Genomic DNA, 19,844 nt, shown 5'->3' on the forward strand with positions numbered 1-19,844 from the left:
CCGCATAGACCTGCAATACAACCACCAAAGCAGGAAGTAGGGGTTTTACCTCTCTGAGGGCCCTGAACCTGGGTAACTGCCGTGTTCATCTCTGCAGTGCCACCGCCGGGAAGGCGTCGACGTGCTCCTGAGTCCCCAGTGTTCGAACCTCTCGGGTTCGGTGACACCCGTGTTCCTTCGAGGACACCAATCTCCGCTAGAGGGGCCGTGCTGGCCAGGAGGGAGCCATGGCTGTGGAAAAAAATAATGCTTTTTAAAACCAGAATGGATGTTGCTTCTCTGATCTGATCTAGGTAGACTGCCTGTGTTAAGTAGCTACTATATATGTTGGAATAGTCTAACTTCGTTAGTGCTTGGGTCAGTTTGGCTTCGGCGGCTGCTACCGTACCATTGCAATGTAACTTCCGTGGTTTGGCTCTGGTCTGATATGCACTGGTCTTTTCATGTTTTGTCATCAATTGTGTAGCTATCGATTTATGATATCTTCACTTTGCGGAACTGTACGTCATTTTGAGGTGTGGCCAATAACCCCTTGCTTTTTCTTTGGATGGAACTGGGAGTTTAATGTTTGTTGAACTGAGGGAGGACCCGGAATAACCCCTTTTTCTTTGGATGTAATCTTCTTGTTTGGATCGATCTTTCTTCCGTGTTTCCATGGCAGCTAGGATCTGGATGTAAACGCAGCCCAGGTTTCTGGGGAAGAAGGGGGGAGGGGGTCAGATCGGTAAAAAAGTGGCTTCTTTTTGCCAGCTACACCCTCCGCCATGGATCGACCTCAGCCATTAATGCCGCGTGCGTTCGGAGCGATTGTGGAGGGACAACAACGATGGCGCCGGGGGAAGTACGAGGAGGCCGCCCGGGTGCGTTGGGAATGCGAGAGAGTTACACAGGGGCAAGAAGGGAAAGAAATCGCTACGGAAGGGCTCCTAAAGAATCGTGATGGAATTTTTACGCCGTATGCATTTAGAGAGAGGGAATACTGAATTAATGGACCAGATTTGGCTAGAATCTGTGAGGGCAACAACAGATGGTAAGCTAATAATTTCGCAACAAACCAAACAAGTGAGAGGAGATTTAGTACGACCAATAGTTTGGTAATGTGAGTCAGGGCATAAACCAACACGCCCAAATTTTCATTTTATTCTCAAAGAGGTACAACAACACATGCATGCGTCTATACAAGACATATAGGAATGGAGATGCCGCAGGAGGTGATGGTTTTGTAGCCATTAGAGATCTTGATGGAGCCTTTCAGCCGGTCCAGGTATATGCATAAGCACTCCTCCCGCTATTTGAGAATCGAGCAGCACGACGCCGACGGCATGGTCCCATTGTCGATAGCTTTATTACAAGCCGAAGGCATCTCGGAACCACACTTGATCTCTCCTGGCACTAGTAGAAAAGAGGGCTTTGATTTTTTGCTCCAAAGAGCATTAGCACCGGATTTGGCACGAACCGGTGCTAAAGGGGGTCATTAGCACCGGTTCGTACGGTCTGGACGTCCAGGGGACCAGCCACGGCATTAGCACCGGTTCGTGCGGGACCTTTAGCACCGGTTCGTGCCATGAACCGGTGCTAAAGGGTTGGCGTCAGCCGTGAACCCTTTAGCGCCGGTTCCACGCACCTCCATCCCCCCCCCCCCTCCTGGATCGCCTTTTTTAACTCTGTAAAATAGAAAAGAAAATAATAGAAAATTCAAAAAATAAAATCTTTTGAGATTCATGTATGTTACGCAACCTACTATTAGGGAAAATTAACTTTTGCCTACGACGTCGGAAAAAAGCGTATAATATATCAAAATGATCGTGGGAAAAAGTTACATCCGAATTCACCCGGGTTTACCCGGTTAGCCAATTTTTAGAATCTCAAAATTCCAAATTAAAATATGAAAGCAGGAAGATTTTAGTTTTTTGCTAGAAATTTAGGATTTTATATATATTTTTATTTTTTTAATTAAAATTAATAATTGCATTCTGCATAAAGATTACTATTACTTTTAGCAAATTATAAGATTTTCAAATTTTCAGGTTTTAGGTTTGGGAAAAAAAAATTAAAAAAAATTGAAAATAATTAAAAATAATACAAATTATAAAGTTAATGTTTATTTATTTATTCAAGATTATTATTACATCATTACTTTTGTTTATTAAAAGAATTATTTGAAATTCAAACAATAAAGAAATATGACATCGATCAACATGTTAATAGGATTGATATGATACTAGTATCACATACATGCGCGCGAAGCACTTGGATGCGGGACGGGAAGGAACTTGGAAATTAAGCGTGCTAGTGCTAGAGTAGTGGGAGGATGGGTGACCGAGCTGGAAGTTTGACAACGAGTAAGTAATTTGACAAGAGATAAGTGTAGTTAGAGACTAAACTTGTGAAATAACTAAAATATTAGAAATTCTAAAAAAAAAGAAAAAAAAAAGTAATTTTACTAGAGATAATTCTAAAATATTAGAGATAAATTTGACAACGAGTAAGTAATTTGACTAGAGATAAGTTTTGCACCGGATGCGTTGCACCGGTTGGGCATCCGGTGAATATGACCCTTACCAACCGGTGCAAATGCCCCTTTTTCCACTAGTGTGGTACCGCCACTGCCCCTGCCGCCGCCACCATCACTACCAACGCCACACACATTGCAAGCCCTAACATCCTAGCCATGATCTTGGTTGTATTTTGACTTATCTCTAAGCACAATGTTCTCAACTTGATCTGTCAAGGAAGCAAAGCGCGTCACTTATATTTATAGGCAAGTGGGAGATCTATGCAATCGGCTGACGTTTATGATCTTAATTTTTCGGGTGTAAATGTCACCTCAAGCGTCCTTCACGCCAGAAATTGTGAAGCAGTTTTTACCACACTACCTTTTTTAGCCCTAAGATTAGTGCGGCAAATCACACCAAATTGATGTCGATATTTATATATGGATGACGAGCTAGTACAATCCATGTTATGACAATTAGTCGGCTAGCTAGATATTATTAATTATAATTACTAAGCAACTATTAATTTTGTACCATTTGTACCTCAAGATTGTACCGTGACAAATTAGACTGCATTGATATGGATATGCCAGAAATTATGGAAAAATTGTCACCACCACAGTTTTTACCATAAGATTTTACTGTGAGAGCTTCTCTAGTCGCGGTCCCAATAGCCCTTCCCAAACGAATATTGGTCTGGCCGTCAGATAGAAATGGGCGCCAGTCGCGGCCCCTAAACATGCGTTGGGTCTAGCTTGGCCTAAAAAATTGTTGGCACCACAAGACGAACCCTGATCCACAGAGGCGGCCTTGGGCGTTGGACAAAAAAGCATTGCCACGTCATTGAGACATCGGCGGGTAGCCCTGTCAAAGGGAAAATAGCTAGCCATCCAAAATTAAAAATGTCGGTCAGCTTTAACTAAAAACCTTGCTAGTTTCCCAGGCAGCGTTAGGCAACGCATCATGTCGTTGTTGCATCTCCCCCAGGAGGCGGCGTACGGGAATCCCAGGCATCCACATTAATGCGCGCGCCGGCCTCCTTGCTTGCATCGTTTATAAATAGACGCAGTGACGCACTCCGTCATCCACTTGTCCCATTTTTCATAACCGCCAAGCACCTCCAACAACGCTCAATTCTTCCGAATCCCGCTACAATGGCTATAAACCATCGTCAGGGAGGCACGGTCGCAAACGGCTTCGAGCCATGGAACCTCACCGTCGACTAGGCGTGGGACTTGTACCACAACGGGTACCCCGGGCGCGCCTCTCGACAATAGGCTTCCCTTGGGCTGGAGGCCCAATGCTGACGGCGTCGGGAAATAGCCGGAGCCACGGGCGTGGATGAGGCGGCTGGACTTTCTGTCCGCCAACCCCAATTGTCTGGAGGATGGTGCGGTCGACTGCCACGTTGTTGGTGCGGCAGGACCAGGAGGGCCCCGAGGGCATCGAGGCGGAGCGCGTCGATGAGGACTACATGGAGATGCTCCGCTCCAAGTATCCAGAGCATTTCGAGAAGTAGTGCCAAGCCTTTGAGCGCTATAAGGCGAGGAAGGCCGACGGAGCCGGGCTGGCCGGTGCGCCCGCCATCGACCTCACCTCCGATAGCGACGACTCGGCGAAGAAAGTGATCGATGAGCTCTTCAGTAACACCGACAACAAATTTTAGTTCGGATTTAGGTTAATGTAGTTTATCCGAGTAGTTTAAGATGTCTCAATGTACTAGTTTGAGTCAAATTTGTATAGATTTATTTTGAATTGGTATGGATTCCAGTTTAAAGAGTTAATTATAAGGATTCTACAAAAAGGTTTTTCTTAGAGTAGCAAATATACTCATCAAAAATATAAGTGGCTGGATACTTATCTAAATTCTGCGGTTTCCACTGCAAAAAAATACGAAAAAGGACTGTGATAATTTGTTGTCAGTAGGGCATACGGCATTCGTTACGACATTAGCTAGGTGACTTCCTCAGTTGCGGCCCAGATGAACTCTGTTTGAATCAGGAAGTACAAATTGCTGTTTCCTGATCTATCTTCAGAGCTAAGATTAGAACATCTCCAATAGCCTTTGTATAATTGGTTAGGATTGTTAAAAACTACAAATATAACAATTTGCTTTAAAATATTGTTCTGACAACATTTGTATAGGTGGTCCCGCACACAAAATTATAGCAAGCTCGCTATCCTTGCTCCCCCACACAAAAACCTATATTTTTAAAACCTGCGTGGACCAACCACCTGCGATGGACTATTCCGCCCGCGATCCTTACGCGCAGGCGTTGACCCGTGACCTCATCGCCGTCGTCTCCCGCCGCTGAAAAGTCCATGGAGGGCACACCCAACCTCCCGCGCGTGTCCACCGTACCCGCGCGCTCTCCGCCGCCTCCGCACGTTCTCCGTCGTCCCTGTGCGCCCGCCACCCCAGGTGGCAAGCCGAGGAGGCCACCGCGCGATCCTTCCGCGCCGGCTCCGTCAAAGCCTCCAGCCTGTGCCGCAGGGGGCCGATTCCACCTGATTATGGTTAGATTGACGACCGCCGGCGCCAGAATCGGACCGGATTGACCCGTCTCACGGCCGCCAGTCTCGTTGCCATGCTCGCAGGAGGCTCATATTCATGGGGATGAAGACATAGGAGGAAAGAAAATGAAAAGTGATGACCATCTGACATGTGGGTCCTAATGTAGATTCGTTTTTGTCTCTAGTTTTAGGATTGCTATTATCCCAAAGCTACAAAAGTAGTGTGGATTGCTATACCCTTTCTTTCCTTTCTATATACTTCCTACGATCCAAATTAATTGACACAATTTTATCTAGATACCGATGTATCTACATGTGTTTGTTGACTAGATACATCTATATCTAGAGAAACTTGAGTGAATTAATATAAATCGGACGGAGTAGCTAATTTTTAGCAATTCAATATGTAAATGTTTTTTTAACAAACTATACAAATGTTATTGGACTTGCTCTTGCTTGCATAAGCGATGGACAGCGACTTAAAAACATAAAACCTGCACTTGCGGATGCTCAAACAAGTAAACGGGTAAACAGACTGCTGGAAGAGACTTCAGCTGCGGAAGTGGCCAGCCCCGTTGACAGCACCTCCAGCTGTAGCGGTGTTAGCAGCACCTTCAGCTTTTGCTCGTCCAATTTGGAAGGCTCCTCGGTATCCATCACCTTCTTGACAGGTGCCTCTAGCGCGATAGGATGCGGCAACAAAACCTACACACACAACAGCAGCAGTCAATGTAGACTATGTCTCCATTTTTTTTTTTTTTGAAACGTCGCAGGAGAGCTGCGGTATTCATTAGAAGAAGACTCGGGTTACAAGGAACCGAAACAAAGTGAAAAGAAGAAAACAAAAAGCAGCGCAAAGCGCTGGAGCTAAGGCCTCACTCTCGCGGTACAAACTGCCGGCCTCTAGCCAGCACCCACACGGCCAACTCATCGTCGACCTCAGCTACAACAACTGCCACCGGCCTATCCTTGTTGTCGAAGATACGGCGGTTCCGCTCCTTCCAGAGAACCCACAACACCAAGAAGATGGTGGACGCGGTGCGCTTGCGCTCACGCGCCGTTGCCGCGGCAATGGTGGAAGCAAGCCATTCCAAAGTGGTGGAGGGTGCGCCCCAGGTGAGTGGTGAGAGGACAGGGAGGTGGTGGGCGACCGCCACCGCAGTCCAAACCCGCCGCGCCCACGGGCATTCCACAAGGAGGTGTAGGGCCGTCTCGAGACTCCGTCGACACAAGGGGCAGAAGTAAGAGTTCGGCCACCGGCGTGCAAGGAGACGGTCTGCCGTGAGCAGCCTATTCAGAGCGAACAGCCACCCGAAGAAGCGACACTTGGGCGCTGCCGTGGCGCTCCAAATGAGCCGGTACGCGGACTTGGACGAATAGGCTCCGTCCGTGGAGAAGCGCCAAACGAAGGCGTCGGCGACACCGTTCACTAAGGGAACACGGCGCACCCGATCCCATAGGTCCACGAACTCTGCCAGAGAGTCAGCCGTGACACGCCCACGGAGGTCCAGAATCCATTTGCCGTCGTTGAGCGCCTCAGCCACGGACCGACACTTACGGCGGGAGGCTTTGAAGAGGGTTGGCGCGATTAGGAAGGGGGCTCTACCGTCGACCCAGCTGTCCTTCCAGAAGGAGGCAGTCTTCCCGTCGCCAATGGAAGCGCAGGTGGCAACCGCGAACAGCTCCTGATCAGCTAGGGAGCACGGGACGGGCATGCCAACCCACGGCTTGTCCCGATTGCATCGCTCGTGCCATAGCCATCGAAGCCGCAGCGCCGTGCTGAAACGGTCCAGGTCGAGAATGCCGAGGCCACCGAGATCAAGTGGCCGGCAGATCCTGCCCCAAGCCACCTTGCAGTGGCCGCCATTGCATGTCACTTCCCCATGCCAAAGCCAAGCGCGGCGGATGGAGTCGATCTTTTTCCTCACCCATACCGGCAGCTTATGCACCGAGAGCCAGTACACCGGGATGGAGGAGAGGACGGCGTTGAGTAACGCGAGTCGACCCGCCGTGGACATCATCTTCCCCTTCCAGGTGGCGAGGCGGCTGGCGATCTTATCGATCAGAGCCTGCCAGTCAACCCTCCTGAGCTGCCTATGTCTCCATTTTGGAAAAACACACAACAGCAGCAACAACGGCACGCGCACCTGAACACCAAGCAAAGAGGGCAATGCGAGATGAAACGCCACTGCTCGACCGTGCTGAACCGAAGTGATCAAGAAACTCTCTACCCACTCATGCAGCTGATGGCTTGGCTCAGAGAAGGAAATACCGTAATGCCGAGAACTATATGCAGCTGTAGTAGGCTTGCAGAGATACATAGAACACAAGCTCACCCAAAACTCACCCAGACACCACCACAGAGAATAGATCCCAAAAATACCAGGGTAAAGGAATAGGTGTAGGAGTGGCCATTGGCGCAATAGAATGAAGCAGCCTCTCAAGGTACTTGCTTTTAGGCAGCTTTGAGATTCAGAATAATGGCAAAGATGGAAATCATGACTGTGTAACACAAATTTCAAAGCAGTATACGATTAACTCATATAAATACGGTACATGAACATGTAGTTAGCGGTATGTGATGTTTCTTAAGCAGTGAACACCACCATTCTTTGTTTCTTATACCAGACATTCAACTACATCGTTAAACCTTAAACGTTTAATTTAATTAGGATGCTTCCACTAGAATGTTTATGAACTTTCATCAAGGGATCTTGGACATAAATTGAAAGTAGAGAGACTTGTCACCTTCAAGTAGGGAACTGAAATTCTGAACTTCGAAAGTTTCAGGCTAGTGTAAGTGCACCAGGATCGTCAGCCATGCATATATGTACACCGATGCATGCGCCAAAGTAAACCATGATTCACATCATCCTAGAAGGTATAATCAGATTAAAAGTAGCACCCCAGCACAATACAAGCAGCATATCCTAAAATCTACCTCAGATCAACTCAATTTAACAAGAAAGTGAGTAATCTCAACAAGAGGCTCAAGACAGCATCGATCGAATTACATACCTTGACGACCTGGGACGAGCACTTGGTTAAAGATGGTGATGGTGCGGCATGAGAGGAGATGGTCGAAAATGCTAGACTTACGGACAAAATCTGCTACGGACAGACTTACAGGCTGATGTGGCAATCGGCCATGAATCTGGAAGCGGAAAAATCGGACCAACTGCTGTGGACTCTCCAATCGTGGTGAATCAGGTCACCTCCGTAAGACTGATACGTAAACAAATTTTGTAGGTGTAGCATTACTGGGAGATGGTTGTGTCCTGACTCCTGGGCCTACCGGGAAAGCTCGATACTGATTACCGAACCTGTACGTTTCCCTCCCATTGGATGGATTTCGACCCCACGAATGAATTAGTCGCTTCAGCAAAGACGTATGGCCTTCGTCATGCTGAAAACAAATCTGTTCCCTACCTAGCTAAGAGCATCAGTCATCAAGTGCACGGCGAGATAACCCCGCAAAATTGAGTTTTTTTTCGATAAAACCTGGCTGGCCGAATCAGTATGAATTGTTTGAATCTGGTGCCATAATCATGCTCCAAACACACTCGCTTCTCACCGGACCAGAGAGAATACAGCCGCCACAAAGTGCCAGCAGCGCTGTAGTAGTAGCGGTAGTCGTGCCTGCCTCCACCAATGTCAACTAGCAGCAGCGCTCTGGCCAAGACGTCGTTGGGGACGTGCTGCCTTGGAAGGGGGCATGTCAAGGAGTGCGTCTCCGGCCAAGCACATCGTCCCGGTCGCCGAGGCCACGGCGTATGTTGTCTGCGAGACGGCAGGCCGCGGCGGCAAGAAATTAGCACAGGGCAAATTACTGCCAACCACCACACCCGATTCTCCCAACAAGGAATGAGAAGCCAACGACAACCAAGGAAAGTGCAACTATATATATTGGCATGACGTACTTTTGTGTGTGTGTGTCCGCGTCTGTGTCTATCTCCCTCGTACCGGAGAGACACGGCGGATTCTCGCTCATGTGGTCGCCGGCTGGCCGGATCCAACTAGCCTTTGTGTGGTACTGGTCGGCTTATCATTTCTTGTTGGCAGAACTAGGCGTGACGCACATTTTCCCAGATAATTTCTTCCCACAGCAGCTGCCCGCGTCGCAGACAACCGATGATGTGGCTGCGGCAATGCGATTGGTAATGCACTGCTTGACATGCCCCCTCTGTGGCAGCGGGTTCCACAACGGCGACTTGGCCGGAGCGCTGCCGCTAGTTGACATTGATGGAGGCAGGGATGGATACTGCTACTACTACTACAGTGCCGCTGGCACATTGCGGTGGCTGCTTTCTCTTTGGTCAAGTGAGAAGCAATTGTATGTTTGAGAATGAAAAAGGCGCCAATTGATCGGGGTATAAGTTGGCTAATTGGTGGGGAAATGAAAAAGTTTTACCTAGGAGCAGTTGGCTAGCTAAGGGTGCTGAATTATTACAATCTATCGATTCAATCCGAGTTGGGAGGCAGCCAGTTTCAGATAATTCATACTGATTCGACCAACTATAATTTATCAAAAAACAAAAAAATTGTTTTCCGGGAAAAGGGAGTTATCTCAACATGCTCCTGATGGTCTTCTCATAAGGAAATAAACTTCAAGAATAAAAAGGAATTGTGATCATCTTGCCTCTGATTGTCAGTCCATGGCTTATTTTAAGGTCACGAGGCTAACCGCAGGCCAGAGTAAAAACAGAGAATGGAAAATCATGGGTCAATCACCAAGAGAAAACTCACGCTGCTGCTAACCTGCAATATATAGATAAAACAAGATTGCCAATCAAGAGGTGAACAGAAGGAGTGCCACCCACTGCCGTATGGATGCCGAAGTGCAGAGCATTGAGGTCGGATACATACCTGCATACGGGCCAGTTACTCCACAGGATCAATTGAACGACCAAAATCTTCAGATCTTTCTTAATTTCCAGAAGCTAGCCTGAGCGAGAGGCAGTTCGAAGAGGCTGGGATATGAAACTCGGCAGACCGTGTATTACTTTTCTGAGGTTTCAAGCAAGAATTACTTGGTGGTGGCTGGGCTTTCTTCGTGCTAGCTGGAGGAGAAATATATATGCTCCGTCTTTGTTGCTTTGGAGACGTACCTGACAAACTATAGATTCCTTCCTTACAGCCATTCTTTTTTTGATGTGATGATTGAACCTCATGCCTCTTGCCTGAGCAAAGCAGAGGATGGAATTGGATACCCAAACAACATTATCTCTGCAGTTTTCAGCAACCAACGAAAAAAACCAGCCATTCTTTCTTTTTTTGATGTGATGATTGAACCTCATGCCTCTTGCCTGAGCAAAGCAGAGGATAGAATTGGATACCCAAACAACATAAGCTCCACGATTTTCAGCAACCAACGAAAAAAACCAGCCATTCTTTTTTTGATGTGATGATTGAACCTGATGCCTTGCCTGAGCAAAGCAAGAGCAAAGAAGAGTATGGAATTGGATACCCAAACAACATTAGCTCAGCAAGTTTTCAGCAACCAACGACAAAAACCAATAACGAACGGAGCGAAACTATGGTGTCTGCCAAGGGAGGGCACATAACAGGGCCAGAAATCTACAATCGGCGAGAAGAGATCAACAGTGGGAGATAGGAGCTGCTCATAACCACAATTGCCAGTACAAATCCCTAAAAGTAATCACGACTATACAGTTCTATGAAGAAGTGTCTATCTTGCATGATCCATCACAGTTAATCCATACAATCAGGTAGGTTCAGCATGGGGCTAGAGAGCAACTACAGTGCGCTTGCGAACAAAACTTGAGAGACGTTGCACTAGCTAACTAGCTAGGCTAGTCATCCTTGATCCTCTTGAGCAGCCTGGCAGCACAGAGGCGCAGCCTTCGCTTCAGCGTGAAGCCCACGGCGACGCCCACCACGAAGCTGATGGCGCCAACCTTCATGCAGGTAGACAGAGACACGACCCGGCTGCAGTACAGATCAACACATGTTAGTTAGTTTTTATTACAAGGAGCATAATAAGCATCAAACATCGTGTTATAGGATTATGTGGGGGAAAAACTCCAGTTGCAGCGTAAATATAGAAAATAAGACTAAAAGTTGATGATAAGAGGTGGAAAACAGAGCAGAATTCCACTATTTAACACGGAGGCATGAGTACATTGGTGTACTTATGCAGCTAATTTCTAAGAAAAGACCAAGTATAAACCAAACTTTCACCTAGGAACGTCGAGAAAATCACAAAAAGCAGATCATAGTTTCCACTATGATTAAAAAAATGCTGAGCTAGTCCACAAATTTTGGGGGTTAGCTTCACCTGGGAGTAAATCCCACCGTTCTCATCGAAGCAGGAATTGGTTGCACCGCACAGTGCACAGTACAGCAAGACAGGGCACATGAGGATGATGCACAGGGAGGTGGTGCAGGGATGCGGCACGGTGAGTGTGTGAGTCCCTAACATGGGACAGGGTAAATTTTGCAGTAATCATGTACTACCTATGTTCCATAATATAGTGAGTTTTGGTAGGGTACTTTAGCCTACAAACATTTATATTAGGAACAGAGGTAGTAGTGTATAGGGGAAGCATGATCTAGCGTGAATCGGGAAAAGATCCAACAGACCTCAGAGACTTGTCATGCAAATATCGAAGAGAAGTCACTGTTCTACAGTACACATTATACTGAAGCAGTGGAGCTTTACCCATGTATTTTGTTTGTACATGTGTTGTATGGGTCCAACTTTAGCCTAGGAAGATCAAGCAGCTTTCAATCAACTACAGGCCTAAGGAATCAATCAAACTTCAATTAGGATGAAAAATATACAGCTTCAGCTTAGGAAGATCAAGAAATTTCCAATCAACCGTAAGCCTAACGGATCAACATCAAACTTTCAATTAGGATCCAAAGTAATTCAACTAGACAAGGTACCACAGATTTTAGGGACTAATTTCACCAGGGGAGCCCTCCTCATAGAACCAGAACTTGAAGCGTCACCTTAAGGTCCACAGATTTGGTTCTTAAAATTGTATGAATTGTAATCAAGCATCCTATGAACACCCAGCGTTTTTTAAAATATTTTGGAACTTAAAATTTTGAATTTTAACAACTGAAATTATCGTATCATTTAGAGGATTGTATCACTAGATTTTTTTTCTCCAACGAAGTGCTCGTGAAGTAGATGGAACCGAAATAGTATGTTGATTTTCCGGCAGAAAACAGTAACGTCCAACGGCACGCTTGACTCTGTGACAACGGGTACAACACAGACCATCTGTGTGGGCCAGGAAGTACGGATCGATACGCAACTCTGCCAAAATCGGGAAATGTTCCGCACACTAAATAATATACAGTACCATCTCAATACAACATCACTTACTGGACCCGGGGACAGGTGTCAAGCTCTCCCAGACATATATGGCTTAAAAACACCGAATTGGCAAAAAGCTTTCTTCTAGAAAGTCTGTGGCACTGATTAATACCAGGTGTTGTCCAGCGCTGATTCAAGCTCGTTTGTTAGAAGTTCTTGCATGTTATTCTTAGAAGTGATCAGATCCTTTTGTATGTAGCATCTGCATATGTATCACCAACTATGTAATAATAATAAATCACTTGAAAATACATTAAGAGAAATGATATCTTTTTAGGGGAAAGAGGTTGCCATGCAAACATGGTCTCTATAAAAGTCGACTTCCACTAACAATCATGCAGCATGTAGCTTACCAAGTGATAGGCAGAACGTCACTTTCTTTGGCTCTGAATTTTAATATATGATGCAGTCCAGCACTATGGCTCATGAGATATTATAATGTAGCTGATTTTTAATGTTTTTTTTTTTGCGAATAGCTGATTTTTAATTTGCTCCACTGGTATACAAAACGACTGTAAAATAGATCTGATTTAATATGACTAGAACAAGAATGTCTACTAGCCATAGCAACTTAGCAAGCAAAGTATAATAAGTCAATCCAAGATAGGTGCATGGGAGCTCAGAAAGGAATTCAAGGTACTCTCTCATTCTATTTTAATCTACATCAGTCCAATGGGCCGAAATCCTCCCCGTTCCACTAGGTTCCTTTGTTTCTTTTTTTCTTTACAAAATATATTAACCGGGCTATATCAATCAAATTGCTTTTATTTGCCGCTAATGAAGTTTCTTTTAGTTGTTGTTAAATTGTATTTCGTTGTTCTGAAGTTGACAAGCATTGTTATAATTTTTGCGAAGTTGCTTGCAATTGTTGTAAATGGCCTAATGTTGTTGTGTATGTGTCTTCACCGACTAAGCTGTCGTCTTCAATACTTTTAATTTGCTTTCTACCTTGATTAAGTGGCCATAATACCTTTTGGCGTCAACTTCAACCAATAATGAGAATATGCACTACCACAAAATAAAGAAGACAAAAGAAATAGCAGTACAAAGAAAAGATGATACGGATATGCACTACAATAATGGAAAAAGCGAAAGGACGAAATAGCAGTGCAAAGAAAAGATGATCAGAATGGCTGCATGGCCTGGTTGTTACAGAGACGTGGTCTGGAGCACTGGTTGCTATAGAGAGATAGAGAGATGGAATTGCCTATACACTGCATGGAGAGAGAGAGCCTGACAGAGAAGAGATTGCTATTTAAAGGACCCCGTTTGGTATTTTCCCATTCACTCATCAGATCAGAGTATCAGACCAAAGCGGCAGCAAGAGAGAGGGGTCCGTTCCACTTGTATCATCCTCCGATCCATCTCTCTCGCGTCCGTCGCAGTTCACTCTCGCCGCCGAAACTGCCTCCAAAGTCCGGGGATCCCTTCACTCTAGATCCATCAGTTCCTGCAGTCAACTCTCGCCGCGGGAAGCCACCATGACGCCGGACACCATCCGCACGGCCATCGGGGTGATAGGTGCGTCGCTGTCCCCTTTGGAACCCTCTGCTTCTGTAACGCTCCTTGACGAGCAAAAATCATGCATGTAGGTGTTGTCGGCTCCTAATGCTCATTCTCTTTTCGATTATTCTCACCAACGACTTTACACACGTCCTCTTCGTGAACTTTTGCTCCATTCAAATGCTCATCAAGATCTACTCCTGAATCCTGATTCTACTTTTCCTTTTGTGTCTGCCTTGCAGGCAATGTAACTGCCGTGGTGCTCTTTCTATCCCCAGTGTAAGAATCAATGTTTAAAATAGCGTGAAAATTCACTTAGCTCGAGCTCAATGGAGCTTGGTTTCCTTAAAAATTTGAAACCACAACTTTGAAGTTTGAAAAAATTCTGAAAGAATCTCTAGACATAGGTAATGAACTAATGATGTGCTCTATCGACACACAATATCCCGACCATAAATGCCTTGTATTACTGGATTAACGAAAATGATAAAACCTAACAGAATTTGGAGGCTTGTATTATGGGCTTAACAAAAATAGCACGACGATGCTATAATTAATGATTTAGCGTGATGAAACATGCTATTTTACAATAGCACCATAGCCAAAAAGAAATATAAAAAATTGGCGTGAGCTTTCCATATGCTATAGTGCACTATTAACATCGAAGTAGCCCTGTATTTTTTTTCCACAGTAAGACCGACTAAAAAAAACTGTTGAGTACGTGACTTTAATTTCTTTTTCTCCCCAAAAGACGGAGTTATTGATTTGGTTTTGAGCGCAAATAAATTGTCCAGTGTCTCCTGCATGATGCATCGTCAAGGAAGAGACACAGATTCGTGGACAAGTTCAAATTCGAGAGAACCCAACACCGGCCATAACTTTGATTTATTTATTCTGATTAAATGAGAATTACTAGTACTAGTTTCCTGCACAACACGCAAGAGAACTCACGCTCCCTACCATGGAATTTCCAGGCCGACGTTCTACGGCATCTGGAAGAATAAGACGGTGAAGGAGTACTCGGCCGTGCCATACCTCGCCACACTTCTGAACTGCATGATGTGGCTGCTCTATGGCCTCCCGGCAGTGACGCCGCACAACATGCTCATCATCACCATCAACGTTATCGGCATAACCATCGAGCTCCACTACATCGCGCTCTTCCTCGCCTACTCTGTCGGTGCCGCCCGACGTCGGGTCCTCCTCATCCTCGTCGCGGAGGTCACCTTCGTCTCCGTCGTCGCCGTGCTAGTCCTCAACCTCACCCACACGCACACCCACAGGTCCATGGTCGTCGGCATCCTGTGCGTCTTCTTCGAGGCTGCCATGTACGCCGCGCCGCTCTCCGTCATGGTACGCATCGATCCGTATCACTCTCGTCATCTCCTCTCACCAAGGAATTAGTATATGCGTGTGAGAATTTGTGGTACTAGTATTTTAATGGTTGATTCTGAGATCAGCTCATACTGAGTAAGTGATGTTCGAATGCGAATAAAGCACACATGAAAAGAATGCTGGATTACTATATAGTAATTTCATTGACCAACGTCAGGTGAAGTTTAGAGTCCTACCTTCCAGGGTGAAAACCCAAGGTCTGGCCTTAACTGGTTGTGCCTGGCAATGATCTTGTTGGAGGCATTGTTTTGAGAGCGGGGACTATCTTCAGGGTGAAAACCTAAGATCGTTGATCGGACGACGATGGTGTTAGCGCACCGTTCCCTTCTTGGAGGCGTCGTTTTTGGAGATTCTCTATTTCAGGTGTTGTCTTGGCGGTGGATGTATTGCTGCTGTTTGGCCCGAGATACTGTAGCGGGACTTTTGTTTCTTAGTTTTCTTTTTCTTTTTTTGGCTGTGTGCATCCGTAGTGCCATTAGGGTGGTGCGTTGTTGCAGAGGCTGGGTGTAATTGGTATCGTTTTGATATTAATATATTCCCTTTATCGAAAAAAAATTGACCAACGTCAGACTCTAAGCACTCATGAGTAATCTCGTGGTCTCTCTAATATTTTTACCGGGACCACCTCTTGAACAATGTAAATATTTTTCTGAAAGACAAAACTTTTTTTTTTGCGAAACACAGTTCAATCAAAGACGCTCATACATACGCGCACACACTCACCCCTATGAACGCACACACGCATACCCTACCCCTATGAGCACCTCCAAGAGACTGCGTTGAAGAACTGATCCGACAGGTCTTGAGATTGACGAAGTCACCACAGGCGCCTCGCTGTCGACGGGAACGTCGCCTCCCACTGAAGAATATTCCGCTTTTATGAGACACCAAAGTGTCAAATCTGGGATTTGAACTCTGGTGGGCTGGGGGTGCCACTGCCCTCCTAACCATCCAACCACAGGTTGGTTCTCCTGAAAGACAAAACTTGTCACCGCGGTGGTATCAAATAAACTCATGTTCTTTTTGACCATCCTTCACTTTTTTAAAAAAAATCATGGCCCTTTTCTCTTCTTGTAAACACTCTTAGTTTCGCCTTCCCAAACACAGACCTCAATTTCCTTGTAGTTTTCATGCTTCATGCTGATCTGCTTAATACCTGTACAAGTTGTTTCCGTTTTACTGCATGGACTTTGGATGAATTGACATAGTACACAATTAATTGGCTTTAATATTGTTGGGCTTCTTTTCATCATGTTAATTTCGGTGTCCGCATTTCAGAAAATGGTGATCCAGACCAAGAGTGTGGAGTATATGCCCCTGTTTCTGTCCTTGGCCTCGCTCGCATGTGGCATCAGCTGGACTGCCTACGCTCTCATCAAGTTCGACCTCTACATCACCGTAAGTCATCTAAGACGCATGAATGTTTTCACTTGTTTTTACTGTTCTTTACAACGATCATTAGCTAGACATGCACCTGAGACTGCTACAAGTAACCTCCACAATGCGTGTCTTTGCCTGGTAAAGAAAATTACAGAAACCGGAAAAACAGCCTACTGACAATAAATGATGATTTCCTCTCTTCGTTTCAACGAATAAGATCTATATTTTTTTAAAACAGTCAAGCTAAGTAGAGTTTGATCAATTTTATTAAAATTTTTTATCAAGAACTATGATATGATACAGATAATATATGAAAATATATGTCAGGATGTATCTAACTCTATTAATTTTGAACTATTAGACGGAAGGCTCGAAATGAGGCCGGCTTTGAATTAACAAAGCCATCAACCGGCTAGGAGTTACACCGAGAGTTACAACACACACATGCCAAGCGCACAACACATATCACAACAAAGGACAACACTGAGAAGAAAGCCGAAGCACCCTTTGATCCATGAAGAGAGAGCCTTGTCGTTTGTTGCACCGGAGCGATCGCGATCGTGTCCATGCCAACGAACCTCCACCGCACCAAGAAATGCACACAAGAGGAACTCAACGACGGGCCGGCCATCTAGCAGAGCTTGAGGAACCAAAGGAGGAGGGGTCTTGCGGCGATGCCTCCAAGAAGGTGAATGGCGCAAGAATGCGTCATCGTCATCGGCAGAGACAAGAAGACCTGCAAAGTTTTCACCCAGACCCGAGAACCCCCGCCCATGGAGCTCGGGCTAGGTCCAGACCAAACATACAACATCATCCCCTAGCGTTGGGATAGACACACCGGCAACAGCTGCGACCAGACGCCGACCTAGCAAAGCCCCCCAAGGCGCTAGGAGGGAAGTCAGCTACCGCAGCGAAACCGTGTAAAAGTAGCCAAGCCGACGTTGCAAGAAGGCTGCGACACCAGCGAGAGGACACACGGTGCTCCACAAGACACTACTAGAGAAGCTTACAAGAAGTGAGGCCTCCAAGGGGCAGACTGAGGCGGAGGGACGAAAACCATCATTTCAATCAGGGGGGCCATCGTCGGGACGCCTTCAACAAGGGAACGACACCCGCAGGTGACGCCGTCACCGGCGCAGGCTAGAGCCATGCGCAACTTTCGCCGAGGTCCAAACCTAGATAGAAATTCTAGACGCCGTCGCGAGGACGTAGAATGAACAAGGCGGAGATCACTACCGCGCCTCCAACCTAAGTCGCGCTATGAGCTAGCCCCAGCTAGATTCATCGGCAGGAAACACGTGCTGGCTGGCAGAATCCGGCCAAACCCAGATCTAGACGTCCAAGACCCTAGATTGGCGGCCCCACGATGCACCATCCCCAACACGCGAGCGCACCTGCACAAGCACGACCAAATTGGTCGGAGGGAGAACAGACCGCAGCCGCCGGAGTAGCTGCAGTACTGAGCCGGCCCAAGGACCTCGTCCCGGATAGCTAGCAAGGACGTTGCCCCAGCGACTCCAGAACGTCGCCCGCAGCGACGGAAGACAGCCGGCGAGAGGCAGTGGAGGTGGCGCATTGGGCACACAGCCACACACCCCAGGCCACCCTCAGATCGAGAGGATCCGGCCGGGCCCTACCTGGCCCAGACCTGGCCTCCGGCCATCCCGGGAGACCGGATCTAGCCGCGCCGACACCACCATCGACAACCGCCGTGCGAGCACACCGGAACACGCCGGAGGTCCCGATGGGGAAGACACTTGTGTGGGGGCAGCTAGGCCCACCCGACCCAGACCTAGGCCCGCCGGCCCAGATCTGGCCGCCCACAGCAGTGTGCCAAGCAGCACCGGCGAGCAGGGGCGGAGGAGCCACCCCGCTTCCCACCACCGCGCGGCCGTCCGTGGCCGGAGACTCGACAGCCGTGGCCGGAGCCGGCGCCTTCCACCGCCGCCAGATCGAGCCCGCCCCGACGAGTCTTCTGTGAGCGCGAGGGGGAGGGAGGCCACCGCCGCCAGCACCGCCCGGGGCTTTGCCCGGCGGCTCTCGGCGGCGGTGGCGACGAGGGAGGGAGGAGGAGGAGAGGCCGAGCGGGCGTGGGTGGCGGCGCCCCGGCCACCCTCGGGGGGGGGGGGGGGGGCGACGGGAGCGGGTGGGGGTTTTTTCTTCCCTTGTTAGGCAAACTCAATTAATTTTGAACTGTTATGCTAATACCTTTTTTTCTAAAAGTTTAGTCAAACTTTACATAGCTTGACTTTAAAAAAAATCCTTGTCTATTAAATCAGAGGTAGTACTAAGCTTTTTGTTTGAATAATGATGATTTACTAAGACTTCACGGTCCATGTAGTAGTTCTAGGTGAATCATCGCAATTACGAATGAACTGGTTTTCTTTCGATGCAGATCCTCAACATGCATGCATGTTTTTTTGCTGGGACTACCGCTTTACTACAATCATAGGATAGTCTATGTTTTGCTAACATCGGGTAGAATGGGAAACTTAAAAGTGTTCTCTTGTACCAAACGGAGACTCCATGGGCCATGTAGCATGCAGTTCTAGGCGAACTAAAAGTGTTCTCTTGTACCAAACACATGTTTGCCATTATAAAATCTTTTTCGGTTTGATAACGTTTTTCATGTTGCGACTTGGTCAACATTAAATTTGTAATCTTTCAATGCAGATTCCCAATGTGTTGGGCGTCATTTTCGCGGTGGGGCAGGTGATCGTGTACGCCATCTATTACAAGTCGACGCAGCAGATTCTCGAGGCCCGCAAGATCAAGGCCAGTCGGGTACCCATGACGGAGGTTGTCGTTGATGGGAAGAACGGCAGCGGCTCGGCCTCAGGCGCTGGAAACGACAACTAGTAGAAGCATTGCGTAGGGAGAATTGGATCCATAGCACTAAAAGATTCAATCTTTAAAAGTACGGTTTTGCTATGTCTTAGTCAACTGATATTTTTTTAAGTCTAAGTTACTTATAAAAATGTGCTTTGAGTTAAATTTTTCTGTTAAAAAGGTGCAATTCCACTTTTCTGATAAAAATGTGCAACTGAACCGAGTTGCACTTTTTTTTTTTAACTGTAGTTGCACTTTTCTGAGTTGATTGAGACTTAAGAAAATTTCAGTCAACTGAGACATAAGCACACCCTTAAAAATATACCATTATGCTTTAGAAAAAAATAGCATTGAAAGCTAGATCCGTTACTGCTTTCTAC

General features: G+C 46.7%; 1 protein-coding gene and 1 long non-coding RNA gene across 2 annotated transcripts; one reads left to right on the forward strand and one right to left on the reverse strand.

The window, feature by feature from the left end:
- Positions 1 to 5,390: 5,390 nt before the first annotated feature.
- Positions 5,391 to 10,040, reverse strand: LOC139838350 (uncharacterized). Its single transcript, XR_011754465.1, has 3 exons — positions 9,876 to 10,040; positions 7,758 to 9,767; positions 5,391 to 5,714 (listed from the first exon to the last, which is right to left on the reverse strand). It is a non-coding gene; the product is annotated as an uncharacterized lncRNA (long non-coding RNA).
- A 3,593-nt stretch (positions 10,041 to 13,633) lies between these two features.
- LOC127340635 (bidirectional sugar transporter SWEET4-like) lies at positions 13,634 to 19,617 on the forward strand. Its single transcript, XM_051366381.2, has 5 exons — positions 13,634 to 13,878; positions 14,103 to 14,139; positions 14,835 to 15,213; positions 16,534 to 16,653; positions 19,309 to 19,617. Exons 1-5 carry the CDS (start codon positions 13,839 to 13,841, stop codon positions 19,492 to 19,494), a joined length of 762 nt encoding a protein of 253 aa, XP_051222341.1. The 5' UTR covers positions 13,634 to 13,838; the 3' UTR covers positions 19,495 to 19,617.
- Positions 19,618 to 19,844: the final 227 nt, after the last annotated feature.

Source organism: Lolium perenne, chromosome 3, assembly GCF_019359855.2.
Source record: "Lolium perenne isolate Kyuss_39 chromosome 3, Kyuss_2.0, whole genome shotgun sequence".
NCBI classification, from domain to species: domain Eukaryota; kingdom Viridiplantae; phylum Streptophyta; class Magnoliopsida; order Poales; family Poaceae; genus Lolium; species Lolium perenne.

Coding starts and splice junctions, on each gene's coding strand:
- LOC127340635 (XM_051366381.2), top strand. CDS start 13,839: ATGACGCCGGACACCATCCGCACGGCCATCGGGGTGATAG. Junction 13,879..14,102: donor CACGGCCATCGGGGTGATAG/GTGCGTCGCTGT, acceptor TCTGCCTTGCAG/GCAATGTAACTGCCGTGGTG. Junction 15,214..16,533: donor CCGCGCCGCTCTCCGTCATG/GTACGCATCGAT, acceptor TCCGCATTTCAG/AAAATGGTGATCCAGACCAA.